General features: G+C 39.3%; 1 protein-coding gene across 10 annotated transcripts in view; it reads right to left on the reverse strand.

Moving 5' to 3' along the window:
• The window catches only part of mast3a (microtubule associated serine/threonine kinase 3a), a 38,359-nt gene extending 24,379 nt beyond the window's left edge, over window positions 1-13,980 (reverse strand). For 2 of the 10 annotated variants that reach the window (XM_055032540.1, XM_055032541.1), the window contains exons 1-6: window positions 13,656-13,980; window positions 11,582-11,613; window positions 5,163-5,251; window positions 4,605-4,677; window positions 3,231-3,251; window positions 2,977-3,058 (exon numbers count right to left, since the gene is read on the reverse strand). In XM_055032540.1, coding sequence (XP_054888515.1) covers window positions 2,977-3,058; window positions 3,231-3,251; window positions 4,605-4,677; window positions 5,163-5,251; window positions 11,582-11,613; window positions 13,656-13,715 — 357 coding nt within the window. In that variant the 5' untranslated portion in view covers window positions 13,716-13,980. Of the gene's footprint in view, window positions 1-2,976; window positions 3,059-3,230; window positions 3,252-4,604; window positions 4,678-5,162; window positions 5,252-7,990; window positions 8,453-11,581; window positions 11,614-13,655 lie in introns of those variants that run through there. The other 8 variants (XM_055032546.1, XM_055032550.1, XM_055032539.1 and 5 more) reach the window with 7 other exon arrangements.
• Between the last annotated feature and the right edge of the window lie 6,137 nt (window positions 13,981-20,117).

Consider the following 20,117-nt stretch of genomic DNA (forward strand, 5'->3'; position numbering starts at 1 on the left):
CAGTGAACCAGAGCTGAGTGACTGGAAGCCTGAAAGGGGCTCTGTGAGGGGAAGGACTGACCTCACCATCGCTACGCTGTGCTCTTGGCCAGGCAGAGTTAAAGAAGTGACACAGGACACGGCCATTGTTTTCTTACAACTTAGTGAAGTTTCTGAGAAAACTACCAATGTGCAATCAAGATAATCGCCATAGAAACTATTCGCACCATGACTAATGGGAGTGTCTGGGCAGCACCCTGTTCTACTTCCTTCAGGGTAAAAGCTGAGAGAAGAAATGTGAAATCTTCAGCAGTCTCTGCTTTGCTGTGAGGTCATCCAGGAAAAACAAGCAGGGAATTTAAACAAGCCAAGTTATTTCACTGATTAGCATGGGAATTTCCTCTCTGGTCATTGTGGAAAAGGCATTTAGTTCACTTCCTAAATTGCTGTCTTTATTATTGAATAAAAATTTGTGGAGATTTGCTGTGTGTTGAGTTTGAGTAAAAAAAAAACCAAATGGTGTACGTTTTAGCTTCGAGTGAAACTTTGCTGCATTCATGTTCAGATTATTCCAGTCAGTCCAACATACGGGGGTAATTCCTGTTTCCTTCCATTTGGGATGGCTGCTGATAGCAGAACCAGTCATCTCTGAAGGGATGCATCATGTCCTGTGATGAATAACTGAGGACACCAGGATCATTCACCTCCGGTTAGCTTTAGTTAGTTTCACCTTCTTTGAAACAAATTCTAGTAGCAGAATCACATCTAGTTGTGTCAAGCCAGACCCAGGGTCAGAATAAAAACTACTGAAAATAGATTCCAGAACTACTTTCTTTAGTAGTTCTGGAACTAAATCATTGTCTCATTGTGTCCTGAGAAAATGTCTCACGACACAATGTCCTGAGACATTGTGTCAAATAGAGAGTATATTCAAGACGGGATGCACCGATCTGATTATTTGAACCGATACCCATATGAGATATATCATATATGGGAATATGATATATCTGATCAATAACCACTATTTATCAGCGAGACTGCAATTAATTACTTTAGGAATCAATTATTCTAACAATTAATCAGATGAAAAAAATCGGCACATACTGCAGATAAATAAAACATAACTTCATGTATTATTTATATTCATAGAAAACCAAACGTATTAAAATAACTCGCCAAATATGGAGAGATGAGTATAATGTTTGCAAACACATTTTAAAGAACATCTTCAAGTAACCGAAGCACCACAATAGAAATAAACTTTGGTTATTAATATGGGCCCAGTTTTACAAACTGGACCAAAACTGATGAGTTATTTAATAACAAACATTAGTGAACACCAATGTTGATGCTGGGAACAGCGCTGTATTGTTCCCAAAGTAATCAACTTTAACCTGAACATACCTAATAAAGTGGCTGGTAAGTGAATATCCAACAAAACAGTAGTGGGAGGCAAATGATGGAAAAAAAAATTAGAAATAGGGCAAGAAGTCAAGTCCCGTTCACAAAGTCTCACAATGTTGGAAAGAAGTGTGCAGTAGTGGTGCTTGCAAACACGCTCAAATTAAATATTTTCATAAACACTTTTACCAAGCAGAAAAAAAGATTAATAAATATTTTAATTGTTCCACAAATTAGAAATGTGTGACTTACTATTGCAGCAGCCATTGCAATGTTTAGTGTGATATACAGCAGAGCATGTTTGTCAACGTCAATTCTTCACAATGAGGAGAAAAAAAGAATGTCCTGTTTCAACAAGAACCAAACCACAAGAACCACAAGAACCACTGGAATGCACAGTTTGACCAATTCTGATGTAAATCCCATTTTATGGCACATTATCTTAGGTCAGTATCTGAGTCCATCTGGTTAACAGTTTCCATGACAATGCCGATGTCCAAACTGTTTAAGTGCAGGACAAGAAATCATCAGCTTCTTAAAGTTGTTGAAGATCAGTAGAAATTATTGAAAGAACAGAGCTTAGTGTCCTAGTTCTCCCAGTATTCTCATCGGTTAGAGACTGCATCTACCTACAAAATGCTGAAAAAGCTGCAAATACTTGGGATTATCTCAAAAATGTTTATAACCACCCATTTTCACAGTTGAAACACCAAATATAATTCAATATACCCAAATACGCAGAGTGGAAACCGTCTCAGCACCATCACAGAAGCTAATATCTTTTGTTAGTCTTGCTTATCTTTATTATTTAGGGTTCGGCCAATCAGCACCAAAAGAAATAAAAGGTGCTGCTGCACCAGCTGCTTTGTAGATGCCACCCAATAGTCTCTCAAGTAATGTTCAGCCTATGTATTTCAGCTTCCCAAGCTGCATTGTCTTGGGAATATTTCAGATCTGCTCTACAGAAATATCTGCCCTCGTTGGGTTTTTTGTAAATAATTTATTATTTTTCCATGAGAAAAAATAATAATAATAAAAAAATTTTAAAAGATCAGTGAAAAAGCAAATATTATTTTATACTTTACTATCCAACAACCAGAGATGTCTTGAAGGAATGAAAATTAACTAAGTACAACAGCTGTAAAAAGCTTCCAGAAAGAAAACTGACATTCAGCTATAATTTCAGATCATTACAAAATTTTAGACATCAGTACATAGAGACATTTAATATGTCATTTAATATGTGACATATTAAATGACTGACCTTTGATATTTAAATGCTATCCATGACCTATTTATAGGAAAAACATTGATCATTTCATTCCTTAAAGAGAGACTCTAGTCTGTAAATGTACTCTACAGTTAATAAGCCAATATTTCTTGGTAGATTTCTTTTTCTACTGAGTAATCGGAGGAGATTTACTGCTCAGCCAATAAGCACCAGAGGTTTACAAGATACCATGGCCCAGCTATCTGATTGTTGCAATAAGTGTGACTAACAGGAGCTAAATGCTCCCCTGGTAGCAGTTTGGCTAAATAAGTTGAATATCTGATGAAGAGTGTCAGACACAGAGTGATGTGTGGAGCTGAGCTTACAGAAACTGATGAACTGGGGGCGTTGGTGCAATATCCAGAGGAGGGAACAGACGCCACAGACCATCGTCGCCCATCCGCCCTGCTGAAAAAAAGCAACACAACAAGCAGCTCAGTGGTCGCACCAGAAACCTTCACTTCCTGTTCATGCTCTGCACTTCAAAAACTAGAAGCATTTCTGAAAAACCATCTTTCCATGCAGGTTTAGGCTGCGTGCAGACAGCAATTGGTGCGCCGACCCTTCGCTGCTTTCTTACCTTTCGGTGCGGGCCAGCTGGCTACAGACATAAACAAGGGAGGAAGATGCAAACAAATTAAATTAAACAGTGTTCATGGTAGTGGCATTCACTGTGTTGTTCAGTGTGTCCCAGCTCTTAGCCAGTGGCTGGCTGATGTAGCAGCTTCTCAACACCCACCCAAGCTGTTGTCACACTGCAGCACTCAGTTAGCTCATGGTTTAACACTGCATCAAACACACGCAGAAAATTAATTCTTAGCATTTCCTGCCCTCAATAAATCTTCTGCACATATCCTCTCACTTTTCCTTACTCTGAACTCTGAGGATGTGACCCAGTTTCACTCACTGATCTAATCCAAGGTGACATAAGCTTGAAGGTTTTACAGTGGAGACATTTGGCTCAATTCAGATTGTTCATGTGCATTCCATTTGCTTCCATCCTTCATAGGTATTTACATAATCCAACTTCTGAAGATATTTGACAAATATCACTGAAAGCTTCATCCATTTGCTCAGTAGCTTTTTGCATGTTTGAACTGGTCACCCAAAGCTAGATGCTAAAATAAGTTTCCCAGCAATTTCTGTTGAAACTTATGCTTATGCATGTAACTACATACAGCGTCTCTCATTAGTTCTTTTTCTTGCACTAAAACATGACTTTCCCCTCCGCTTAGGCAAGCCAGCACATGTTCGGCTAATCAGTCCTAGCATAACAAAATCACAGCAGAACTTGTGTGTGACAAACCAGAACAGCTGGCGTTGAGGCAGGTTGCGTCTAGAAGACATTTAATCTGCCACTCAGCTGGCTGAAACTTCCCCCTCACTACAGAAGGACAAATTTAGAATTCTGAAAATATATTACTTTGGAAAAACACACACACTGGCAGTGTCAGAAGTTAAAGAGCCACACCCTTCAATGTTGGCAACACTATAGTTTAGAGGTAAATCAATCAAGCCTAACAGACTTCATTGCTAATAAGAAACAGGACTGATTCCAAACTAGTCCTGCCAGAATCGTGAAGTTCCACTGAAACACTGCCAGCTGCTCATTGGTGCAAAGCTATTATCCGTAAGTTGAGAAGATGAGGAAAAAGAAAAGACATGTGTAAAAGAGAAATGAAGCAAAGCCATGTGATATGAAAGCCAGCTAACTTTCTTTGGAAGATTTTCATGAGACCATCACCAACCAAGAAAGGAAAACCTGTATTGGTGATGGCTTTATATCTTCTGGTCAACCAGCTAGCGCTTTTCTCTGGTAAGAAACACAGGGGTGATTTTACCAGTGGCTTATTCTTGAATGAACTGCTTGATTCCCAATTCCCAGTTTAAACTGTGAGAAAACTTGCTGCAGTGATGTGGATTTGCATAACTGGAATAAAAGCATCTGATTTACCTGCGGGCAAACTGGAAGTTGGAAGACGTGCTAGTGGAAATATTCCTGGGACTTTCTGAGGGACTGCTTCCAGCTGGAACAGACACATCAAATCTTATTTAAAGAGGCAGTATTATCTATTTTCCAGGCACATAGTGCATAATCAAGTAACTATGCTAACTTGAGTTGTCATAAAAATGCTATCTGATTGCAGACCAGCTAGTCTGAAGGAGCTGAGTTGCGGGGAAGAGCTCTGTGAGGCAGGATCTCAGCTTGGACACTGTAGCTTTAATATTTGTTGATACTAAGAAAAGCTGCATTCAAACCATATTTACATAAGTTAACCAGCTACATTTGTGAGCAAGTGTGTTCAAGGAAGTTATGAAAAACAAGATAATGAGAAAGGGGAACACCCCTCATGTTTTCAGAAGCAACATGAGGAGGATTCACATAGAATGACACATGGAATCAAAACAAAGTTAGGGAGAATGTATGCGACAGCACACATCAATGCCTTAATCCATTCATTCCAGACTGTTAAACATCAACGCGCACAGGGTAGAGTAGATAAACAAATACCTGTTGCAAGATGAAGAGGTGAAAGAGGTCGCGACAGCGTGGGTGACGGAGTCCCGACCGCCAAACTCCTCCTCTTGTTGTTACGGGAACTGAGCGAGAGCAGGGAATCAGGGAGGACAGAGGAAGTTAGCTCATGGTCCGCTGATGATCAACAAGAAGCACGCGGTGCTCACCCATCTTATCAGCGCTGCAAAATAAAACGGCGTCAACCTATGAACTGAAGTGGGTTATGGTGAAAAGGGAAACACCAGCCGCTTTTATGAGACCTGCAATTACATTTATAGACATGCATAACTGGAGAACCAATATAATCATATTATCTCTTCATGGACTACAATGAAGCCTTTAACGGCATTTTTCTGAGAAACATTCGATATATGGATAATGGAAAAAAACAAAAACAATAACCAATATATATGGTAGCAAAAATGTATTTCTTTTAGCTGAAATTACCCAGATTTAGTCCATTAAAATTTTGACCCAGTAACCTTCAGATCAAAGGTGACTGTCCACTTCCTGCATGACTCCACAGCATGCTCTGCCTGCAGGCTTTGTAATGCTTCAAAGAAATTGTGAATTAGCTCTGTACATTAGTCCTCATCTTACTTCCAAATCGTCTTCATTTCAGCTTGGCTATAATTCATGGAAAGAGGCTGGGTGTAATTCCATGTTGCTTTCTGCTCCTTATCCTGGCAATGCTGGCTTTCTTTCACTCTGGTGGCAATCTAAAACTACTGAGCCGACAAGACGATAACAGAGTCCGACGTTTCTGGGTCGATGCCGAGGGAGATTCAGCCACTTAATGTGGCCTCGACCCCAAAAAGGTTGGAGAAAAATGAGCCAATCAGGAGCCTGAGTTTCCCTAAGATTTGTTCCAACTTTATTCTTATCAGATAAAATAAACGGTCAGTCCTAATAAAGAAACAGACAAGAATGTGCAGCAGTAGCAGTGCTGTATCACACCCAGACCACATGAGCAGCTAGCAGCTAGCACTTCTAGATCTGTTTGCATTTGGACACAACACTGGACTGTGGGATCCTCACAAAAGGCCAATAATGTTGGTGATGAGTAAGATTTCAGATTCGATTGGCAGTAGATCTGAACCCATACTTTAGCGCATCTTAACAACTCTCACTGTCCACAAAGGTGAAGCAGTAATACTTTAGGAACATGGGGTGGGGGGGGGGGGGTTCACAATAATCAGAGTGGATCACATCATTGTTTGATGACTTGGCTCAAAATTACTGCTGAAAATCTTTGATGAAATGACTATTCCCATATGCCGTACTAATCAAACTGTTTCTGTGTCTTATAATAGAAATATCACATTTTAATCAGTGAAAACAAGCAGGTAAAGAGGACAGAACAATAAAAAGGTTCTGGAATTATGGTGCTCATGGTGGCTGTGCTGTGTTAGCTCTGATTTGTTCTTTTTGTTTGACTTTTTTTAGTTGGCGTGTTGCATGTTTGGACAACCATTCCCTCTGGTTTTGGATGCTGTGCAGATTGAAGGAGTCTGCTCTCATTGTATTATTTTCACAGCTAGGAGCAGCTAATTAGCATCTCTAAAGCTCAAATAATACCTGAACTTTGACCCGAGAAGAGTTGAAAAGAAAGCTTTGTAGATGCAGAGCAGAGAGAGAAGGAGGAAGTTCAAATCATCTCTTCTGTCAATCATAACAGGTAAGGATCATATTCTAGACTCCGCCTCTCAGCAAGGCTTTCTGGTCGTAAATCCAGGCAGAGATTTAAGGAAGAACAGCAAAAGCAAATAAGGTGGATTAGCAGCACTGGCCATCTGATGATGTCCTCCAGGACATTACAGTGGAATACAGTCTCCGCTGCCTGGATGCTGAGCTATTAGCATATGGCTGTCATACAGCAACAGTCTTCAGTCAGAGGTCTCTACAGATACGTTCCAAGACTGACTACTACCAAAGATCCTTTCTGCCCACAGCGTCTTCATCCACATCAACTCTTTGAAGATACTTGGATGATGCGAGTTATGACATTTAATTTTCCGTTGTGACAAAGTATTCTTGCGTTCAATACAGTTAGACATATAAGGAACTCCCAACATTTGCCTAATGTGATGTCATCAGAGGCAGACTTTTTCTTGAATTGATAATGATTTCTAAATCACAACAGCAAAACGAACAGAAAACCATGGCATGTTGGTGAGCCACTACATCTAAATGAGAGATTGGAAAGAAAAATAGGGGTAGTATCTTTAAATTTGACGTTTGTGTCTCCTTGAAGTAGGGAGCTCTATTTATTACCTGCAGTTTATAGAATCAGTCATTTGCATTGGATGATGGAATCTAATAGACAGTAAATACAAAGATGAAGAAATCTAGCAGGGATAATGACAAAGAGGATCCTCTCTTGTTGACAAAGGCAGGCAGGTCCTTCAGGCATTACGAGCCAGACGATGAAGGTTGATCGCATTTACCTGACAATTAAAAGCCAAACTACATTCTGCAACCGCATCAGCGACGGATATCGACCAGCTCTCAGTCTTGGTTTCGCTTTATGCGACAGCTGGCAGCAGACAATGAACACACACACACACCCACACACACGTCCTAACAGGCCACGTTTCTCCGTAGGAAACAAGATATAGGGCGGATGTAACCGACACTGAACGACTCCCAATAAACGTTCATTTGATAAATGTAGAAAAACACTTAAGAAATGGTAAAAATGCTGCGGTTGCAAGCTGTGAATCAGCTAAGCGTTCAACAATTGGCTTGTAAATACGGCGCAGCGGCGCTTCATAGACCACCGCGTATTTCTATTCCCAAACAGCCATTCGTTCGTTCGTTACCTTTTCGACCTCCTCATCATTGCTCCAGTCACAAAACTGGTTTTGTAGCTGGGCAGAACGGTCCAGTAGTAGCTTTGGTCGGACATATTGGTGGTTAAGCCAGTGGAAATATGAGAATCAGTGTGCTCTCATTACAGTGGGAGCGTCATGTTTAACAGTCTCTCCCCGTGACTGTGTTGCTGGCCGTGGTTAGGCCACTACGCAGAGTCCGACAGCGGAAACTCCATTCAGCTCAGGGACAAACTGACCCCAGACCCACAGCAGGGAAGCTCGCTTCTGCTGAGCGACCTTAGCGGCCATGTCGCTCGGTTTTCTTCTCGTGAGCAGAATTTCAGTAACGCTGTTTCTGTCCTCCGAGAAATGCAGCATCATACAGCAATGGGTCCGTCAGCTCGGAAAGGGATACAAACTTTCCTTCAGCAGCACCGTTCCCTGAACTGCGCAGGCGCGAGACCAGGGAGAACGGGGAGGCGGGTCTAGTGGTGCTTTCAGGAGCTACTTGAAAAACTGGATTCACCACTATTCAACAAAAAATTAATCGCGCAAAACAGTATTTTTTGTAATTTGGTATTTTTATGGTACACAAGTTTGACGAGCCCACAGATCCTAATAGCTAAAATGAGGTCGCGATAACGTGAAAAGCTAGATCAATCAATCAATCAATCAAATTTTATTTGTATAGCACATTTCAGCTACAAGGCATTTCAAAGTGCTTTACATCATAAACACAAATGCATGCAACATAGAATAAAATACCAAGGTTTTTTTTTGTTTGTTTTGTTTTCCCTTTCTTCCCTTTTCCCTTTGTCACGGAATTTAAGCGCCTGTTACCGCTGGACTCCACCGTCCGTTTAACCACGGGTATTCGCCGGGCCGTTGCCCACAACAGGAAAAAAAAAAGATTACATACATATCCACAAATTCAAATCCATACATAGGCTATTACATTTCAAATACAATTCTAAACAGGTGCGTTTTTACTTGAGATTTGAAGGAAGTCAGGGTTTCCGCTGTTTTACAGTTTTCTGGAAGTTTGTTCCAAATTTTTGGTGCATAGATGCTGAAAGCTGCTTCTCCTCTTTTGGTTGGTTCTGGGGATCCAGAGCAGAACTAGAACCAGAAGACCTGAGAGGTCGGGAAGGTTGATACAACAACAGCAGATCTTTGATGTATTGTGATGCTAAACCGTTCAGTGATTTGTAAACTAACAACAGTATTTTAAAATCTATTCTTTGAGCTACAGGGAGCCAGTGGAGGGACTTTAAAACTGCTGTTATGTCTCTATCTTCCTGGTTCTAGTGAGAACGCGAGCAGCAGCGTTCTGGATCAACTGCAGCTGTTTGATTGATTTGTTGGACAGGCCTGTGAAGATGCTGTTGCAATAATCAATGCGACTAAAGACAAACGCATGGATGAGTTTCTCTAGATCTGGCTGAGTCATTAGTCCTCTAATCCTGGAGATGTTCTTCAGGTGATAGAAGGCTGATTTTGATATAAAAGATATAAAAGGGTTATATCTAAAAGATATAAAAGGTTAAAATAGATATAAAAGATATAAAATAGATATAAAAGGTTTATGGCTTTGAAATTGTCAAATGTACAAGAACACTGAAAGATACTTTTTATTTGTTAAAATTGCATCCGTCTTTGCTTCGAACAGACTCAAATTTAACATAAACACATTATAAATAGTCTCTTACTAAACTATTCATTTCCAAAAGCATTTTTAGGTTTTCTGTCATAAACAACTGACTAAAACTGTCTAAAGCAATGTAGCACTGTTATTATCAATTATTAGCATTATTAATTACAAATCTGAAAATTGGGGTATATGCATTGAGTCCCTCTAAGTACTGTGTAGAACAATGTTTTGCAGCAGTTATAACTGCAAGTCTTTAAGGCTTGATGTATCTAGAAACAGATTTTTTTATTTTTACACAATCCTTACAAAAATACTTGTAAATTTAGTCACATTAGATGGAGTGTGTCTGGGACATCAAAATCAAGTCTTGTCAAAGACGAAAAACTGGATTTATGTCTGAGCTCGAACTCAGTCATTTCAGCAAATGAATATGGAATCTAAACCATTTCAATACCATTCTGGCAGCATGTGGATCTTTGTTTTGCTGAAGGCTGAACCAACTCACAGCACAGGTATCTGTAGCTTCTGACATGTTTTCTTCTGTGTGCCATGTATTCAGCTCCACCCGTCTTATTTTGAGCGATTTCACTTCCCCAGCTGAAGAAAAACATTCCTACACCATAATGCTGCCACTGCCATCATTCACCATGAGGAAGGTGTGCAGTGTTAATTTTCTGCTGCATAAAATTGTGTATATTTCCATGCTCTTTCCATTTTCAAATAATGGGTGACTGGATCTTTAGATGGAACAGAGCTTGGTGATATTTTCAAAAGCGAGAGATAGGGTTTGCAACTTAACCCTGATTAAAACTTCACCGCAACTCTCTCCCTGACCTGTCTGCTGTGTTTTTTTGTTTTCGTGATGCTGAAAAAACCTCTGAACATCTGGATTTATACTGAAACTGAACTACATGCAGGTTTTTTTACTAGGCAGTTTTTCATCGTTGTCAGTCGTACTCAATTTTATCTAAGGTTATAAAAGGGACAAATAAAAGCTAAATAATTTTCAGTTGCATCATATGTAAAAATAATATATTGTCTTCCACTAAAGTTTGTAGTTTGAGGGAGGTGGTTTTTATTTCCATTTTATCTATTGTTTTTGATTGCTTTCTTTATTGTTTCAGGGTATGTAAAGTATCTTCTAGTTCTAGTGTTAAGTGGTTTTTACCAAATAAAAGTTTATTAATATTAAACTTTTAAAGGTGAACTTTCATCATTATGCAATTATCATAATACAACTTAAAATTTATTGCAATAATAACTGGGAAAATCTATCATCCAGTAAAAGATATCATTTCAGGCCTAGTTACAACAAACAAAACGGTATAGAAAAATCAACATGGTGTTCTAGGTCATCAATTGTAATATCTCTATTGTGTCAGAAGAGCTGTGCAACAAATCTGATGTTATACGCTCTACTCAGATTAGAGGTAGCTCAAACATCAAGGTTTGACTGGCTTGGCAACAAATGGACATGTGACTTCCTTCATGCTGCTTACATACGTCATTGTTCTCATCCTGACATGCAAAGTTGAATTCCGACACAAGAACCAGCCTTGGGAAAACCCACAGCTTTGATGACTGTAATTGCATTTCAAGAGCAAATACGCCTGCATCTATCTGATTTAGACATCCAGCAACTGATTTTCAGCAAAAACAAAACACTGAGCTTATTATTATAAAATGATCTCTGAACTGCAGGAAGCAAAGATGTTCTGCTCTAGATTTTTTTTCCCTCCGTTCGCAGAAACCTGTTTGGGCAGTAAGACAACCTGATCTTTCATTCAAACCTTCCTGCCTCACCAAAGGGTCAAGTATACAAATACTTGGTGTGAGTGATCACAAGAAATCTGACAGTTATAGTGATCTGGCTGATCTGGTTTGAGGGGGGCAGAAAGGGCAGTTGAGGCTGACAGGGTGTATAGAAGAAGCAAGACAACAATACTTACACATTTCCCCTGCGTGGAAGGCTCAGCTCTTTCTGGAATAATGATTGAAAAGAAAAAGGATGAAAGAGTTAAAAGTTAGTATCTTCTAAAGAAAAAAATAGCATCGCCGACATAGAAATAAGAATACGAGTGGTTCTGAGTTCAATGTTTTTCTGCGTTACCTTAGCTGTGGTGCACTTCACTAAATTAATAATCTCCAGGTTTCATTTTGTTAACAGGATTGTTCTACAGTGGCAGTGTGGTTATGGATGGAAAGTAAAAAAAAAAGTATTTTCCCCTCTAGTATTGTTCACTTGCATGACATTTCCAGATGAAAACAATAACATACAACATCTCCATGAATCACCAACATGCACCTGAGCAATGAGCATACAATACATGTCTGGGATGTGCTCTAAGTTTGACTAAGAATGCATGCTGTTCAGATGTATTCAGATCATTAGAAGTAGTTAAAGTTGTGTTGTATCTTCAACATGATGTTGCCTGCAGCTGATTTTTCTGGAAAACATTGGCTCCGATTAGACAGGCCATGAAAAAACATCCAGTGACTTTGATCCATTTGTAGCTGCAGACGTTGTTACAGCTGCTGCTGTTCTTTGCTTTGCACATGGGCACAATATCACTCATTCTGTTGTCTCATTTCAACCTTACAGCTGTTACAAATCTATGAGTAGCCCCTAAGCTCACCAGAAGCTGTATACTCTGGATTGAATATTTATTGCACAATGAACTGCATTGATGCAGTTTCTGATAGGCTGTTATATTCGACATGTGATGTGTTCATACTTTCATTGCATGGTAATTATATATCCAGTGGATTGGGTAGACATCCCTGCCCCATGTGTGTATACATGGTATAGAATTTAGTAGCTGTGATGCTAAATCATGACACAACAATAATATGACATTGAATGTTTTCCTAACATTTTGCAGCCTTAATCAAAACAAAGAAATCAAGTCCATTGCATAATAAAAAAAAGCTGCACACTGATGCTGGTTTGGCAGGAGGTTTTAAACCTGGCTAAAGGAAGTAATTCCTCTCTATTTTATTTGGCTGCAGAAACACTTCATTACTCAGTTTCTAATACATTTATATTACCGCCATTTTAAATCCATTTTTATGAGAATTTATAATTTTGTTTTTTTTTCCTAATATTTTAATCCATTAACCCATTTTAAAATGAATTTGAGTCAAAGACAGTAAAAGCTAAAGTTGGGCTTATTCATCAGATGGCTGCTTTCTGTCACGCCCTCTTGTTTTCCTTCTGCTGCAGCGTAAATATCACGACCCAGTTCCTTTCAGAACAAGTGAGCCTTGTAGCCAGTAGTAACATGAATACAAATCTTTCATACTCCACAGCTACTGCATGCGAGTCCAGACACATTAAATGAGACTTTCCTGGTTATGACACTTTAGCAATGGCTGCTTGAGGCCATCTTACTTTGTGACTAAATGTATTGAAATGAAGGTATTTCTGCATAGAGACAATGATTGGACTCAAACCACCATCCACATTCACCTACTCTAAATATAATGCAGTGAATGGGTGGGAAAATCCAGTTTTAGAGAGCATTTCATCACAAAGCCATATTCTCTCTGGAGAATAGATCATCTACATGTACATGAATATAGGAAACAAGGATTCCCATCAAGAATGCACCCAGTGACATGGCACCCAGCAAAAAGATAAAAGGGATTTTTCAATCAATCTCTTTCAGGGATCCTTTGGGAGGGGGGGGGGGTGCCCCAATTACCAAGGCAACCACAGCATCGAAAGCAACAAGGAACATTTTAGAATGAAGGAGGAAAACAATGTTAGACCTGTCTGATGCATGTCATTGTTTACCCCAATCAGACTGTGAACCCGTTCATTCACTTCATTTGTTCTGATGACCGGAAGAGAATCATGATCTGCTGCTGTAATGAACATTTCTGAAACATCTAATGATAGACTGTCAGTGAGCTGCTGAACTACTGAGTACAAAAGATGAGTCCAAACACCCAGCATAGGAACCAAAACCATTCAGTCTGCCTGGAAACAACCGAACCGAATCGATCCGAGGCTGTGTTTACCTGCAGCCCGCGGCGTCTCAGGATGTTCGGCTCATCCATCAGAGAAGAACAAAAAGACATTTAGTCAGTCAGTCAGTCAGCTCATGCTGTCCGGAAGCTCGGACTCTGCTGTAGCCGCGTTAATGCTGCTGCTGCTCGGCCGCTTCAGGCTCCAGCACCACCAGTAGCTGCCACTATATCCCGCTCTTCCTCCTCTTCCTCTTCCTCCTCCTCCTCCTCTTCATCCCCCGGCGGAGAGCAGCAGCACTAAACCGCCAACAAGGTGTTCGCTTCAATTAGCTGATCAGATGGATGAAACAAAAGCAGGGGAAACGGAAGAGGGGGCGGAGCGGAGCGGAGCGGAGCTGACCTCAATTAACAAGAGAACACAGAGACAACAGGTAGGGGAGGGGGAAGGGAGAGGTGCGAATCCAATGCGGCTCACATTAAACATGTCATATTAGACATTTTAGTATTGTCATTTCAGAGACTCTAACTATGGACCAACTCAGTTGCTCATAGCAGATTGCATGAGTAGCTCCACTAAGGAGGGCCATGGGCCCCTGAGAACAAATGCAAAAGTCAATTGACAATATAAATTAGAGTATATACACGCCCCAGGGTGGCATCAGAAAGGGGTGGAGCACGAGCACCCAAGAACTAGAAGATAAAAAAATATAGTTGTCTCCTGAAAATGTTGGCTGCTGTTTGTATGTGTGTAGTGAAGTGTTTCCTGCCTGGCAGACTACATCACCTCTATCTATCTATCTATCTATCTATCTATCTATCTATCTATCTATCTATCTATCTATCTATCTATCTATCTATCTATCTATCTATCTATCTATCTATCTATCTATCTATCTATCTATCTATCTATCTATCTATCTATCTATCTATCTATCTATCTATCTATCTATCTATCTATCTATCTATCTATCTATCTATCTAGATTTGTGAGTAATATATATTTATATCACTCACAAAATGTTTTTTTTTTCTTTTTATTTACCTATTATTTTTAGGACTCTGGTTCAACCTTTAGTCATTGGTAATTGCTTAAGTATTGTTTTGAATGGAAAAATCTGTCCGCCTGGAAATAATCTAAAAAATCTCTAGAATGTTTCGTCCCACGCAGCGAAGATGTGGCTTAGAAAGCAACAATCTTAACCTTGGTGAGCATTTCTTGGAAGGCCGGGGCTACGATGCATTTAATAGTTAAATTATCAACTACTAAATTGTCATTCATGTGAGTTCAATATGTTACGAACAAAAGCAGTTAAAATAGGGAACCAGTCTAAACAACCACACTGACTCTGTCTGGGCCATGCACACAGATTGCTTCTCCACACCCAGTGGAGGTCATCAGCTCTCACAAACAACATTAAATACTTCCACTCTGGAATTGCATCACTTCCTAATTTTAAAATCATTTATTACATAACAAGAAATAAAGTAATAATCATGATCATTTTATGGCAATGAAAGTATAAAATAAATGATGAAGAGATGTTCATTTCTCTGACTATCTCACTGTGTGTTGCAGCTGGAAAACAAGATTCCAATAATGACACAGTGGAGTCAGGGAGTCATTGGCTGTGTTTTCAAACACACACAGGAAATTGTCTGCAGTCACTCTAGGACACCAGCATGGACACAAGCTGCAGTAATGATTAACAAGTAATGACCTAGCAATATTACATTTTGACTGTTATAAGGCTGAATATTTGTCTGACTGATTCAAGCTGTTAAATTCTTCCCCATTTTTTCCAACTAAATAGATTTAAATATTCAAAGAATTTGAAATAATGTTATAATTGCTGCTCAAAAACATTTCAACAGAACTTGAAAGTGGAATTATTAAACATAATTGCTCATTTATGGGAAGCACACTTGAAAGCCCCTCATTTGGCCATTGGACCATGAGCAGCAGTTTAGTTAATTTTATACTTGTATTCAGTTCACATATAATCATGTACAATCCAATTAAGTCAATATTTATTCAGCCACATTAATAGTGAGAACAAATTGCAGTACTTGACAGTTGGGTCCCATGTTGTGGATGTGCTCCATCATTCCACATACTCACCTAAAACTCCAGGAACAACGGCCCACATGGACTGGATTTGGTCCCCATAGTCAGGTTGAAATGCAGTTTCATACAAACCCAATAAATCCAACTGTAATACAAAACAGTCAACCTGAAAAGATTTATCAAAACATCTGTAAACAGCATAGAGCATCCCAGCTACTGACAGTATTCAACAGCTCGAATATTTCTTTGTTTGCATGTAAAAACAACCCATTCATGAGATTTGCTGACATTTCTCTGTCTAAAAAGAAATCAATTTTTATTGACCTTAAAAGGTGACGCATCACTGACTTTATCCTAAATTTGCTTCTGATTGGTGGATTACTCATATCCCAGAACTGCATTACCATCCATTCAGAGAGAAAGAAAATAAATGAACCATTAACCTCAACAAGCATTCCAGAATAGGGTCAGAATCCGGACAGTCATGGCCAGTCAGGCTGGTTTGGTGGATGTTTTGTTTGCATCATGAGTTACTGAACTACCAAGACATCCCAATGACATGAGTTCCTTGCTAGTCCCTTAGTGGACTAAATTAAGTGTTTTGTTGCATTAATCATTTCCCAGTGGTTTTTGAAATAACCATTAGAGAAAAGAAGTTTTCCTCAATTGATTTATATATATTCTTGAAATATGCTTAAAAAATACTTGTCTTGAAAGAACAAGGAAGGGAAATCATTTCTTTTTCAAAGATATTTTTGATAGATATTGAGACAAATGAATATACGCATATTGACATGGTTTATCATAGATTTGCTATGCTGCAGATTAAATCAGAAAAGAACAGAATATTAGAATCTAACAATTCTAGGATTGTTAGAATACCGATCAGAGGATGGAACAACTGTGCTTTGAAGGCGCGCTGAATGGTGCTGCCTGATCCGTTCATGTCACCCAGCGGCGCCATAATGTGCTTTTTCCATAAAAAACAATAGCAGGTTTCTTCTCCAGTGATGTCACGTGTCCCTATATGTTAGCATCAGGGATGTGAGCTTTCCTTTGTTCTTCTCTGAAGCTAAACATAAAAAGTGACAACAATGACAGCATCAAATCAGTTTAGTGTATAACTCCATGAGGCTCCATGAAGCTGCAAAGTGCCATAACTGCTAGATAAATAGTGTGCTGTCTGTGGAGTGTAACTATAATAATGACGGCACGTTTAAAGAATTCAATGAATTGGCTTAAAAATGCAAAAGTTATTTAGCATTATTAATGTCAGAGCTGTTGTTTCCCAGTCTGGACACTGAAAGCATTTTTGCTGGGAAGCAGTTTTAGCTCAGGTGTTAAAGGAAGTGGACTGTGGGAGGATCCCACTGAAGTCAAACTGCAAACGTTCTTGTTAAAGTGAGTCTCTGCTACACCAAAACAAGGAAAACAAAATCATAATTCAGTCTTCAAACAGCAAGGGTTTATTCTGAAAACAGAAGAAAATGTAAGAAAAAATAATTTTGTTTTATGTGTTTTAACTGAATCACACACACCTCAGAGGGTAGATAAAATGATAGCACATAATAACTCAACTCCATGTGCTCACTTTAAAAGTTGATTGAACCAATTTTTATTTCAATTTCTTCACTCCATCATCTTTGGTAGGAGGCTATTAGCCTCCTACCAAAGGATGCTAACTTGACTTGGCAATAACTGCCACTCTGTCCTGTGAAACGTTTCCAAATCTTTCTCCACACTGCGAGGACATCTGTTATACACAGATCTGTCCAGATCCCACAGATTCTCTGGACTCTGGCTCAGCCATTCCAAAACTTTGATATATAAAGTCACTTTATTGTGGAATTGGATGCAGATTTTAGTAACAGAGTTCCTGTTTAGTTCCTTTAACAGATATCTGAAGGCTTTGGTTTTAGGCTTTAACAGTTACTTTTAAAACAAACTCCATTTTCAGTGTATTTTTCTCCTGGTACAGAATAACCTATTAACCTCATCAGCAGTGCAAATTTCTCCATTAATTGAATAAGGAGACCGACAGAAAGAATAGAAGTATGCTTTAGTACCTCCAGGAATGTCAACTAAAGACCTCACTGTCTCCTTTTTAAGAGGAGACTCTGCAGGAAGTAATATGATGGGCATTCTGTCTGAAGAGGAAACAATGACACAACCTTTTTCTATTTTTGCCCCGCTCACTCTGTGGCTTTAAGTACCTTTATGCTCCGCTGCAGGAATCTTTGCCGTGCATTTTTATTCTCTCAACATTTATCTTTGACTTTGGAACATGACCCCAGTCTTGCCCATGGGCTGTGATCTCATGTGTTATTAGACACAGGAATACCAAAAGAGAAGCATCTTGTTTATCATCTATCATCCAAGAGAGCATGTCCTGTTGGCCCAGAACTGCCACGAGTAAACATTAGGATGAGAAAGCTTCTCAGAGAGAAGTTGGATTAGATTCTTCAACAATCCATGTGAAATCTAGTATCTAATTTGAGAACTGTCAAAAGTATGGAACCCTGCTTCCTGCAGAGTTTACCCCACTGAGAACATGTGATCAGTTTCCACAAGGCAGCTGGGTAAACAAAGTCTGACAAACTGGGATGAACTCAAAATTGGGTGACTAACAGTCAGGATTTGGCTCAGAACTCAATATTCAGCATATTCAGAAGTTACAATATCCAGAATTACAGAAGTTGTGAAAAAAGATTAAGTGTAAATACTGACATCTTATATACATTTTATGAAAGATTTTGAGATGTTTTAGTCATTATTTAGAAACTTATCAGAACTTATCAGAAAGATAGACATGTTGAAGACACCTCAGGAACGTCAGGCCTCACAGAGTCATGAGTATATCAGACAGAAACCCAGAAACTCTGAAAAGTTTTTTCTGTTCAGTTCAGGATCCAAACTGAAAGACTTTTGCTACCTTGGAAACACAAGAGGGCGCCATTAGACTTTGTTCCACAAACTTGTCAGCCATGAAGCAGTATGCTACTTATAATCACAGAATAGACGTAGAGGATGCTGGAACACACAGTGTGTCGATGTCTCCTACTTTCTGCTGACTCAGTAAGTACAAACCTCCAAACTTCATGTGGCCTTCATGTTAGCTCAAGAACACTGTGTAGAAAGCTTCACAGATTGGGTTTTCTTGACTGAACGGCTGCAACCATGTTCCACTAATGTAGAAGAAGCATTCAAGAATATTCTCACAGAAATCTACCGGATTGTATCTCAGAGGCAAATATCAGACAGATCTGTGCACGACGATTCTCCAGGCAACAACGTCGTGGACATCAGTGTCCCTCCAACCATGGATGGGCAGAGGGGGAACAAACTGCCCTGCTGTCAAAGCCTGTGACCCCTCATGTGTTCTCTGTCGACCTCTTCTGTTTTCCTTCCTGATTCATTTCAACTTTCATGCTGCTCTCAGTACGTTCTCATGTTTTCAAAAAAGCTGGGATGTCAAACCTTTAATTTGACTTTCATTTTGTGCATTGCATCATCCGGTGCAATGCAAGCATTGGATCATATTCTGTAAATTAAGTTGCCACTCCACTTCACATGGAGACATTGTTTTCTGGAGAGATGAATCAATGGGAATCCAAAGCAGGAGTCTGGGTTTGGCAGTTGTCTGACTTCATTGTGTCAAGTGTAAAATTTGGTGAAGAGCGGATTATAGTGTGCAGCTGTGTTCCAGTGAAAAGAGCTCCTAATGCTGCAGCGTACTAAAACATTTGAGAGATGTTGTATCTGCAGACTAGTGTGTTGCTATAACCCATGGATGATATAAAAGATGGTACTGCCTTGTTTCAGTTTGACTGTACTCAAAACAAGGTGACAGAGACAAGTTGTGGAGCAACCTGAATGGCTTGGAGTCCTGACCTCAACCTGACAGAACATCTTTGGTACAGATTAGAGAAGACAAATCAATATTGGTATTCTAATCCAAAATCATTGTCTGACCTCAGAAGAGTTACTGTAAAAATTGTCTTATGTTTTCTCCTAAAGTTGTGGAAAGGCTTCTTGGAGGAGTTAAATCTGTGAGAGCTTCTAAGGATTGGCTGACATATAAAACACCAATGGATTAAGAACAGGATGCCATTTGTTTGAAGGTGGATTAGGAAATACCTTTAGCAACACAGCATATCTAAAGAGAGAAAATAGCTGGTCAAGTGCTCCTCTACTAATTCTTTAGCTTATTCTCTTCAGGACTTCCAGACCTTACCACAGGACAGAACAAACTTGTTGGCCAAAAATTATTTTAAATCTAGATCTGTCAGGGGTCTGAACAACAAAACTTATCAAATCTTTATTTAATAATTCAAGATATTCTAATCCGGCAAGACAATGCGGTATGTCTGACAAAAATGTCTCAGAGACAATCTGTCTGCCGTTATGAGAGAAGAAGTCATATCTGGGTTTTTAATTCCTCCCCCGTC

Source organism: Poeciliopsis prolifica, unplaced genomic scaffold, assembly GCF_027474105.1.
Source record: "Poeciliopsis prolifica strain line A6 unplaced genomic scaffold, Auburn_PproV2 SCAFFOLD008, whole genome shotgun sequence".
In the NCBI taxonomy this organism is placed as follows: domain Eukaryota; kingdom Metazoa; phylum Chordata; class Actinopteri; order Cyprinodontiformes; family Poeciliidae; genus Poeciliopsis; species Poeciliopsis prolifica.